Source organism: Ictalurus punctatus, chromosome 5 (genome assembly GCF_001660625.3).
Source record: "Ictalurus punctatus breed USDA103 chromosome 5, Coco_2.0, whole genome shotgun sequence".
Classification (NCBI taxonomy): domain Eukaryota; kingdom Metazoa; phylum Chordata; class Actinopteri; order Siluriformes; family Ictaluridae; genus Ictalurus; species Ictalurus punctatus.
This window is the reverse complement of record NC_030420.2, coordinates 6,632,468-6,644,491: the sequence shown is the minus strand read 5'-3', so window position 1 is coordinate 6,644,491 and position 12,024 is coordinate 6,632,468. Positions and strand designations below refer to the sequence as shown.

At 38.6% G+C, this 12,024-nt stretch overlaps 1 protein-coding gene across 1 annotated transcript; it reads left to right on the top strand.

Moving 5' to 3' along the window:
* Positions 1 to 6,455: 6,455 nt before the first annotated feature.
* On the top strand, positions 6,456 to 11,833 carry LOC108265407 (charged multivesicular body protein 4c). Its single transcript, XM_017467682.2, has 5 exons — positions 6,456 to 6,848; positions 8,768 to 8,945; positions 9,086 to 9,200; positions 9,623 to 9,749; positions 10,763 to 11,833. Exons 1-5 carry the CDS (start codon positions 6,665 to 6,667, stop codon positions 10,822 to 10,824), a joined length of 666 nt encoding a protein of 221 aa, XP_017323171.1. The 5' UTR covers positions 6,456 to 6,664; the 3' UTR covers positions 10,825 to 11,833.
* Positions 11,834 to 12,024: the final 191 nt, after the last annotated feature.

Genomic DNA, 12,024 nt, shown 5'->3' with positions numbered 1-12,024 from the left:
ATCCATGTGGGGCTGTTTACCAGCATTTATATCAGCTGTTTAGCAAATGTTAATCTTCATAAAATCCTCATTCACAACTCAATACAATTTAAATTCCATTTAAAATACATTGAAAGATAAATTGATCACACACAGTACACACGCGTGGTCCTGAAGCTCACCTAGAGGGAGGTGAGTAGGCTTTTCGCCCTGCTGCAAAATGGATAATGCGCAAGGAAGTTCCCACACACCGTCTCTGGTAAGGTTTTAGTTCTTCCCTCTTTTCCGTCATTAATCATATTAATTTATGGAACTTAATAAAGTGCATTGTTGCCGTATTTTTTAAAAATTTGGCACAGTCATGTTTAAGAAAGGCTAACGATAATAGCAGGAATTCTTTCACAACAGAGAGATAGACCACTTTTCAGACAAAAAAATAATGAAAACATAATGAAAGCTGCTGGATTTGCATAGAAAAAAAGAAGCAAGTGTGACAGGCAGGGTCTCTAGAAGAACTGTGGCAGACTCTCTAAGAAGCTCAGCTAAACTTATCAGCCAATTTTCTTTCCAAATTCCTGAGACTACTATGTCAGCACTTTGCTTTTAAAAAAGAAAGAAAGAAAATAATTAATTAAAGGGTTTACACACCAAATATTGATTTAGTTTAGTTTCTTACTGCTCTTTATATTATATTATTTCATGTGGCATGTAGAACAGTTTACTGTGATTATTTACGAAAGCATCTCTGCTTTTTGGCATTTCTTTTTAGGCCTGTCACGATAACTCATTTTATTGAACAATATATTATCACAGAAATAATTATGATAAACGATATTATTGTCAATTTAAGACCGTTTTATGTCACTAATAATATATCAATTAATAATAATATCATAGCATGATAATGCAAGTCCACAATTTCAAAGAGAAATGAACATTTAATTATTAAGCATATTCAGACTATAACATGTTAATATGGAGTTAAATTTGTGCCAAAACTAATCAAATAAATATACCATTTCACAAACAAACACATCTGCTTCGCAAAGGAAAACTCGACTCTCAAACACACAGAAAGGGATTTTCTCACAAATGTGTCGCCTTGATTTTCTTACAAACACAGCTAAGCAACTTTCTCTTACACACCAACAGGCGGCGCTATCGGTCAATTTACGCATTACATTACACCACAGTAGAGTGTTGTAAATAGTTTTTGTTATTATTATTTATATTTTGATTGACATATTTATGCAAAGAAATAACAATAGTGCATAGATACAGCTTTAAATCATACACACTCAATGCACAGGCTATAATCCCAAGCAAGTGTGTACGCATAAACAGTAACAGTAGCTACTGCCAAAAACAAGAATATATATATATATGATTGATTTTTATATATATTAGATTTTATAGTTGATTTTTATCTGATTAAACTGGCACTGTATATAAGTCACCTGCATTGTTGTTGAGGAGAAAATGCAAAGAGTAAACCAATTATTCACACATTTTATATATTAACATGTATCAACAAAGACATGCATTTTTTCCAACAGTAGGCCTATTATTTCATTAAAACCTGTGATAGTGCTTGCTAGACATCTTAAATTCAAATGCACAGTTTTTGCATTTGAATGTGCATTTTTATCTTAAATTCGACAAATATTCGAAGTTCGAATTTCAATTTGACAGCCTTAGAACAGACGAGAGGACAGAAGAGGTATGAATGGCTAAAATGTTGGTGACATTCATTCTTATGTAATCAAATATGCTTGTAAACAAAATGAGCGATATCAAGGTCAGCAAAAAGGATCATGGTCATGTTCATATATTGTACAAGTTGATAACGTAATTATCGTGACAGGCCTAATTCTTGTACATCATCAATTTACATCTCGAAGCATATTAACTTTGTTTAAAGTGAATTCAAATATGCACTAAACAGTATACAGGTTGTGAATTAATTTACTTTAATTGTTAATTTTTTATAATACTTTGGGCTTTTTCTCTGCTGCATGCTATAACAGGTAAACTTGGAACATTATCCTACACAGGATCGCAAAGGAGTCCGGAGCCTGTCCCAGGGAACTTCGGGCAAAAGGTGGTGGACACCCTGTACGGAATGCCAACCCATCACACACTACAGTCAATTTGGAAAGGCCAATCAGCCTACAATGCATGTCTCTGGACTGGATGAGAAAACCAGAGTACCTGGGGGAAACCCTCAAAACGTGGGAAGAGCATGCAAACTGTGTGTACACAGGGTGGAGGAAGGAATCGAACCCCCAACCCTGAAGGTATGAGGCAAATATGCACTGTGTCAACTGTGCCAAACTTAGAACTTCTTCTTGGTTTTTATGGAGGTTGGCAAACCAACATAAGGTGCATCACCACCACCTACTGGTCTGGAGTGTGAGCAGCAGATTTGCGGGGGAAATTCCTATTCTGTGTAATTTTAGATTTAAGCCAGCATGACCTATTATAAGATACATACTCATCATCTCTTCCTTTGGGCTCCTGCCTGCTTATACTCAAGCCTGCTTGTTGTTGTATATTATATAGGTGTCGTCTGGTGTCAGCTATGTCCCAGTATTCCTGCCCTGTTTTATGCGTATGTCCCTTTATAATGGTTTCAATCTCTGCTCTACTTAATAGTACTTGTTTATCAACTGTTTTATGCTTTATCGATCTTTTTGCCAGTACATCCACAGTTTCATTTCCTTCTACCTCTACAGGTACAGGACTCCACTCGCCTTGCCTGATCAATCAGCCTTTGAACTGCTGTTTGTCAAACTCCATTGACCTACACCCACTGTTATTGCGGTACTATACAGACAACTGAAGCCATCAAATGTGTTCATATCTGAACTTTCAACTATACTAACGACTCTGAATACAATGTCTCCGAATGTGATCCTGATGGGTGATTTTAACCTCCATTTGGATATTTCTTCCAACCTATTTACAAGAGATTTTATGCCCATGCAGACTTTTCAACCCACATGCAGACTTTTCAACCCACAGCAAAGGCCATATTTTAGATCTGGTCTGCAGCACTGGTATTACACCCTGCCACATCAATGCTGCTGAACTACCAATCTCAGACCACAAAGTTGTGCTGTTTGACACCTACCTGCCTGTCATGAAATCAGAAGTTCTGCACATCATGTCATATCACAACATTAAAAAGGTCCAGCCAGAGGAGTTTACCGCTCTAATTTACTCTTATCGCTGCCCTGCTCCCAATGCTTCATTAGTGTATCTAGTGAGCCATTACAACTACTGCTTGTCTTCTGCACTTAACAGTCTTGCTCCCCTGAAGACTCGGACCCTTTCATTTGTTCACACTGCAACCTGGTATACATCTAAACTCCGCCAGATGAAGTCCGTGGGTTGGCTTCTGGAGCGGTTATCAAAAAGGATGGGTGTTGTGGTACATAAAGAGATGTATTCTGATCACATACTTCAGTACAAAAATGCCCATTCTGTTGCAAAGACATCATATTATGCAAATATCATCAGTGCAGGAGAAGGAAACACCAGAGCTCTTTTTTCCACCGTGAATGGACTACTTAAACGACCAGATTCAATCCGTTCATCTGAATCTCTCCGATGAACACTGCTCGGCCTTCCTAAAATTTTTCCACTCTAAAATTGCGACCATTAATCAACAATTGACTTGTTCAATTAATGAGCAAAAGGAACCATGCTCCCTGAATACTATGGGCCCTCCACATACCTGTGCATTTAGTCATTTCAGTCTCCCAGTGGAAAGTCATGTCTTGAATCTCACCATGAAGTGCAATTCCTCCACCTGTCAACTGGATCCTGCCCCAACCAATTTACTTAAAGTGTGCCTGCCCTCTATCTCCCCTCTGATAACCTCAATAATTAACACTTCTCTCACCACTGGTGTGGTCCCCCCTTCATTAAAAACTGGCATTGTCAGGCCAACACTGAAAAAGCCAGGACTGGATCCTGATGACATTGAGAGTCCTTGAGAGGATAGTGGCATCTCAGCTCCAGGATCACCTAAAAAACAATAATCTCTTTGAGCCATTCCAATCTGGATTTCGCCCCTAAACAGCTCAGAAACTGCCATGATTAAGATAACCAATGACCTCCTTTCTGATTCTGGACTACTCTCCATTCTCATCTTCCTAGACCTCAGTGCAGCCTTTGACACAATCTCTCATCAGATTCTTCTAGAATGTCTATCTAACACAGGAGTCCTTGGCACTGTACATCATTACATGCTCCAAATCAACCAGCCATGTGCTTTAATTTATTTATTCATTTTCATATGATTCATTTACATGTGATTCATTTTCATGTGATTCATATTCATGTGATTCATTTACCTTTTCTCTTCTCTCCTCCCTTCCCTTTCCCAAATATTTCATTGAGAAGAAGAAAAAAAAACAACAAAGGAAAACAAAATTAAAAGCCCCCCCCCTAAATGTCGCTGGTTATATAAATATTATAAAACCCAAAAACAGGCACAAAAAATTAAGTGGGAAGTGTCTGTAACTCCATAAAGTATACAACAAAGGGATGCCATTTATAATAAATAAATAAATAAATACTTTTTAGAATAAATAAATAAATAAATAAATAAATAAATAAATAAATAAAAATCATCTAAGTTAGGAGTGTATACAATACCTGTCTTTGCATTAGAGTACCAGCAACTATGATATATATCTACCGTTCGCATAAGCGATAACGTTAGTGGACGAAAACCCTTTGTCAATTAAAATAGCGACCCCTCCTACTTTCAAATTAAAGTTAGAGTGGAAGACGTTTCAAATATGTAAGAAACCTTAGATCTCTTGGCAGGATTACTTCTGACTTTCCAACAAATAAATCTTAATGGCCTGCCTGTCCCAGCCGGAGTGGGACCCCCCGCCCCCAACACACCCAAAGTCTCCATAAAACAAAGGGAGACAGCAGTGTTTCCCACCAAGAGTTGTCCACAATGTGAAAACAACTCAATGAGTAAACCGAACTAAATTACCTAAACAAAAAAAAATCCCAGTAAGAGAAAAGTCCCCTACTGACTTCAAATCTGATAAATAGTCTGCGCACTTTAACAAATATAATGTCCTTACCTTTTAAAGACTTGTAACAAATAATATAACAGTGTAGCACGTAAAGATGAGGAAACAACATTAATAAAATGAAATAAACTCTAACCCAGTCAGAGCATCAAAACAGAGAAGCACATTAATACAGAAGTAAATTTAAGAGAAGTCCACAAAATCTAGACGAAGTAATGCACCGACAATATCTTCAATAAGAATCCGACTTCTGTAGAGCTGGAAGGCCGAGTGCAAAAAAAGAATAAAAGTGAGAAAAACTCCACTATATAGGTGATGCAGTTCACCCCGATATCAAGGGTTTAACGTAGTCTCCTTCTTCCTCCGCTGAAATAAAGTCCTTCTGAACACCGGTATATGTAATGCGAAGCCGAGCTGGGTGAAGTATTCCATAGCGAGCGCCCTCAATACCACGAAGTTGACGCCGAACCTCGTTAAACGCGGCCCGGGCCCGGGCTGTCCTGGCTGTGTAGTCAGGGGAAACGGAGATGGTCAAATCCCTCGTTTTAATCCGCTGGATCTCTCTCGCACGGCGTAAAATGTCAACCAGCCATGTAACACCTCTGCTCATCCAGCTTCACTGGCTTCCTGTTGCCTATCGAATTAAATAATAATAATAAAAAAAATCTGCTTATCACATTTAAGGCCGTACATAATCATGCTCACACTTACCTCACTAACCTCTTGGAGAACTGCACCCTTCCCCACTTACTGCGATCCTCCTCAGCAGGTCTATTAGCAATACTGGACATGAACTTTAGCACCTTGGATGGAAGAGCCTTAAGTCACATTGCCCCTAAGCTCTGGAATTCAGTTCCCCATCACATCCGCAACTGTGAATCCATTTCAAGATTAAAAAGTTATTTAAAAACTCATCTCTTCGGCTTGCATATTCTCTGTGACATGGTTACATAATGCTTAATTATAATGTGTTTTAATGTTTTATGTATAATACTATATAATGTATATATTTGCATATGTATGGTTGTGTGTATATATATATATATATATATATATATATATATATATATATATATATTTATATATATATATATATATATATATATATATATATATATTATTGTGTTTTAGTGTTTTGTGAATTGTATTTGCATGTTGTATTTTTGAAGTGACTTTAGGTGACGTGAAGCTTTTTTTTCCAAATAAAATGTATTATTATTATTATTATTATTGTTATTGTAATTAGGATAAAATGTCATGAGTTCGCACATGCGCACTGACGGGAAACAGGGGAACTGGTTTCTTTTTTATTCTTCTTCCTCTTCTTCTATCTTTTTTTTTTTAGGGGGAACTGGATTCTGCGCACCCGGATGTACGGTTTGGTTTTTCACTCCGGAACGCAATCTTCTGCATAGTGACAGCGGTGTCTTACAGCGCTGTTCCAGCGCGTGCCTTATGGTGGCGCTCACGAGCGCAGTCGCTATGGGACCGTGACGTCAGTGGGCCTGAAGGCGGAAGTCCAGGCATCAACAACCCCTACGTCAGTGAGGATTTTTGTTTTTTAGGGCACAGTTGCGAGCGTTCTTGAGGTTAATTTGTGTTTTAAACAGAGAACTGTAGCTGCCATGTCTTTGTTTGGGAAGTTGTTCGGGAGCGGGGGGAAAGGGGACAAAGCCCCGAGTCCTCAAGAAGCGATCCAGAAACTCCGCGAGACGGAGGAGATGTTGTCGAAGAAGCAGGAATTTTTGGAAAAGAAGATTGAGGCGGAACTGCTAACAGCGAAGAAGAACGGCACGAAAAACAAACGAGGTACGCGTTAAACCGTAACTGAACATTAATATTTCACAAGTTACCTGAATTCTAAGCTGTAATTAGTTGTTGTTGGATATGAATAGGTAGGCGGCAGGTTGGGCGGCTCGAAATGTGTCAGCTGCCTAATAACCTGTACAGACCACGGAAACAAGGCCAGTCCCAAAGGAAAGGTGTAGCATTATTACTCAGCACTTATAGCGGTGTGTGTGTGTGTGTGTGTGTGTGTGTGTGTGTGTGTTGGGGGAGCTTTGAAAATGTCAAAGGCCAGCCCAGATCACACGCCGAAATTTCGATATACCAGAAACTCCAACAGCTAATTAGCGTTTTCATTATCACCTTTTCAAACTGGAAGTTAAGATCACCTCACTTTATTATATTTTTCAGTTGGAGTTTTGTGTGTGTGTGTGTGTGTGTGTGTGAGGGGGGCCTTATCTCACACCCTCATTTAAAGCAAAACAACATCCTGAACGACTTAATCTTTATAAGCAGCATGTGACCGTCAGTGACGTCACAAATGTGGTTTGTAAAGAGATTGAGTCAGTCCCCCCCCCCCCTTCTTCTTTCATCGACATGTTCGCCTAGTTTCACTCTAGTTATCAGTTTCCTACACTATCCACAATGTCATTGTGGGTGGTTTCCAACATTCTCGCAATGCCACAAAGCCTGCTGATTGTAGTGACTGTGGTGAAGTAGGCTTCACTTCTGTTACACTTAGAGAGTGATGCAGCAGTGCTTTAGTCCCTTAGTCTGTCCAGATAAATTGCCTGTCTCAACTGTCTCACCAACACATCTATCTGTACACTCTGCCCAAACTGTTTATCTTCCAAAGTTTCAAGTTTAATTCTAATACTGCTGTCGGTGCAATTCATGCTTATCTATAGATGCTTAACTGTGCCATAATTTGTCCAACTTTTGTTGTTTCCACCGCTCGTACGCTGGCCTTATCATTAATTTGACATTAAAGTCCCCGTGAAGTACCTTGAAATGCTTAGAATTATCCGATGTATCTACGAAATATCCACTGAAACAGGAAGTTAGGGTGGGGCATATCAAGTGGCTCCACCCCCTTTTTAAATAGCCAATAGCTTTCAGCTTATCTCACAGCCAGGAAACTTACAACTTTTGTGGGCGGGACACTTCAGATTCTAGATAGAATTTGATTGGATGGAAAATCTGACAAGAAGCCGAAGTGCAGAACGGCGTCCTCAAAATTGTCGATTTGTATTGGTTGTAGCGAGAGACTAAATTTTGCTTGCAGATATCTTCTGAATGCAAATTTTGTCGTCGTTTTGGAGCACGCTAGATTATAGGTAACCTTACGGCTGACCTATTCATACTAAAATCACAAAACTTAAATTCTGATATCATGGGGACTTTAATCGTCACTGGAAAATGATGAGTGAGAAAAGAAGCTCATGCTCTTTTTGTTTTTGGGAGTTCACACCCAAAACCTGGACATTGTTCCTTATGTTATGTATACTGAGAATTTTGTTCCTTATTAATCACCATTGTAACTGTACTAACAGCGTCCATTTGTGACAGCAGCGTGGCAGACAACTGCTAACTTCTGACCGGAATAACGAAAGTATGGCACCAACAAACAATTAAGCACCAGAATCACCAAATTCATCACATATATGAACATATATTTAATGTGTTTCAAGATGGAGGTTTCTTTTAATGAACTGGCAGGTTAACCGATTGGAAACAGTGCCACTCTGTTCAAAGCCATATTCATTTATTGTTTGCACAGTATATAAGGAGACGTGTAAATTGAGTCGCTTATGGTGAGACTCAGGCAAATTGCTCGTAAAGTAACATAAGACATAAATATACAAAATACAGAATATAAGTATGTGAGTTAGAGCGAGTGAGAGAGAGAGAGAGAGAAAATGGATGTTGTCTGCTTTCTCAAGCTGCCCTCCAGGCACTGAAGAGGAAGAAGCGTTACGAAAAGCAGCTGCTTCAGATCGACGGCACTCTGTCTACCATCGAGTACCAACGAGAAGCTTTGGAGAATGCCAACACTAACACAGAGGTGCTCAAGAACATGGGCTTCGCCGCCAAGGCCATGAAGAATGCTCACCAAAACATGTACGATTTTGTGGTCTTCAGCGCTCATTTTAATACCAACTGTGCATAAACTTTCTGACTGAATTATTTGAAAGTAAATCTTACAGTATTTTTTGATCATTATTAATTTAATCTGTCTTGGTTTTTTTTTTTTTTTTTAGGGATATAGACAAAGTGGATGATCTCATGCAGGACATCACAGAACAGCAGGAGCTGGCACAGGAGATCTCCGATGCTATTTCAAAACCAGTCGGCTTTGGAGAAGAGTTTGACGAGGTACCTGGATTCCTCTAGCGCGTACAAACTAGGCTTTGGATTTTAGTCGTTGAGTGTCAAAATGTGAACGCAAGTAAATTCCCAAGTGAACCGGTTGCACAATAATGCTTTAAAATTCCAAACTGCATTCCAGCTGAATGACACTTTGCTAAAATAAGAACCTTTTGTATAGTAGTACTAACTAAAGCATAAATTAACTGAATAACTGTATTAACTGCTGTCATGGACAAATAACCTAAAGTGTGGAATTTTTTGGCTTTCTAAGCATGAGCAGATCTGTCAATTTAGCTAATTTTAATAGACTGTACTAGGAAGTGCATTCACTAGTAAAATTGGGGGGAGGGGGATGATGAGCTAAAATCAGCACTTAATAATTGATTAAAACTCACTGACTTATTTATTTTTTGTTTTCTCTTTTCTAGGATGAATTGCTCGCTGAATTGGAGGAGTTGGAACAGGAGGAACTGGACAATAATCTGCTAGAAATTAGTGGCCCAGAGAATGTCTCACTGCCCAGCGTGCCTTCAAACGTATTACCTTCCCAACCAGGTAAAACAGACAGCGGCAATAATAACCTACTCAGAACCATCGCTATGCAATTTTCATGAACTCGCTTTTCACTTGATTAAGACTCGTACACCTGCACGTTCATAAAGTTATACAATTGGCTAATCATGTTGCAGCAAAGCAATGCATAAAATCATGCAGATACATGCCAAAAGCATTGATTAATGTTAATTTCAAACATCAGAATTGGAAAATGTGATCAAGTACTTCAGAAATGGCTCATCTCCTGGGAATCTTTTTATACCACAGCCTCTAGACTTTACACAGATTGTGCGAAAAACAAACAATATCCAGCGAGTGGAAGTTCTGCAGGCAGAAATGCCTTGTTGAAGAGAGAGGTTAGAGGTGACTGGCCAGACTGCCCACTAGCCAGTCTTTATAACCGTGGTGAGCAGAAAAGCATCTCAGAACACATGGAACCTTGAGTAGAATGGGTTACAAAAGCAGAAGACCGCATGGGGGTTGACTCTTGTTAGCCAAGAATAGGAATCTGAAGTTACAGTGCGCACAGGCTCACCCAAACGTGACAGTTGACAATTGGAAAAAGATCAGGTGACCTTTTTCAAGTCTTGAATTGTCATGTTTTGCTCCTTTGCACTATTCTGTGTAAACTCTTGAGACTGTTGTGTTTGAAATACCCCAAACAGCCAAAAAAAAAAAAAAAAACCACACTAAGCAATGTGTAAGGCAAACTACACTTTGTCATTCTGAAGTTTCAATTATTGTACATGTGTAATGTTCAGTGCTTCACGACATTGAAAATAGAAATCTAAAGTACATATTCAGGCAGTGTATCGAAGAATGAATATTATCAAGATGCCACCATATTGTGTCGAATCAAACTGCAAATCATTACACCCCTAGTAAATATTTCTATGTTATGGGAAACTTCGTGTAAATTCCAGCCACAGGGTTTAAAAAGGAATTGATAAAAGCGTGCTAAAGACCAGTCGCAGCCATAGGAATCTTCTAACCCCCTGTTCTTCTGTCTACAGCCAAGAGTAGAAAGGAAGAAGATGAGGATGAAATGGAGGAGCTGAAGGCTTGGGCAGTGTGAACCAAGCCCAAACATCTGGACTGTCTTATGGCTTTGGTGGACTGATGTTCAGAGTTGACTTGAACACCTTCAGAGAGTTAATATTTGCAAAACCAATTGTCTAGAAAATTTGTAGCTCCATTTAATGGTTTAGGTCCATAAATAAATAAATAACCTGTCCATAGGGATGTAAAAGAGGCCATGAAAGCAAAACAACAATCAGATGAAATTGTATTTCTGAAACGATTCGGCTAACGTTTGCTTATGTTCTCCTATTGTTGCTCATTTTCCCTCTTGAAATTGGAATGTAGTCATGCTGAACCCACTTAAAGACATCTACCTCTATCTGTTTATTAAACACCTACAAAAAGTGGGATTCATGTCATCCCCATAGCCTCTATGGGGAAAGTATCAGGATTACACCAATCCACTCCTAGCATTGTGTTTTCATGGTGATAACAATGCTCGTGTATACAAGCATCTCATCTTTTGCATGCTTGATTTGAAAGCCACCATTTTGAAGCATCTCCACGGACTGTTAAGATATGGGGAATAGATTTGGGTCATCTAATATTCTAAGGTTGATGTCAGAGTGCTATTGTTTGAGGAGCATTATTTAAACATCCAGGATTTAAAAAAAAAAAAATTGTTCATGGATTCTTACATCAGGAAAAAGTAAAAAAAATAAAATAATAAAATCCATGCATCACAAATATTTATATCCCACAATTTCTTCACTAGTGTCTCAACAAAGTGCTGTATCTTACCTGAAAGTATCCTGCTGAAATCTCGAAACACATTGATCTGATGTATCACTATTTGTTAGGGTGGAAGGATTCTAAACTTGGAAGCAAACTCTAAAGCTAGTTATTGTTTATTTGAAAAGATCCATATGAATAAATTGACTTACTATATCTTTTGTAAAGAACCTGGGATGTAACAGCAAGGTGTGTCATGTGTACATTTGTATGTTTGAGATTATTCAGAGGAGACTTTTATTTGAAAGTTCATTAAACTGTTCGATTCTTCATGCTGGTGTTTTTGTTCGTGTTATGGTTGGTGGGAAATCCTGCATTAAGCAGTCCTGCAATTCATTTAGCACTTTTAGCATATGAAAATGTGTGTGTGTGTGTGTGTGGGCTGCTATGTGCCTTAATAATTGGCATGCTTATGCAACATGCAACAGTGACATGTCTGAACATGAATATTCTAATGTGTGTA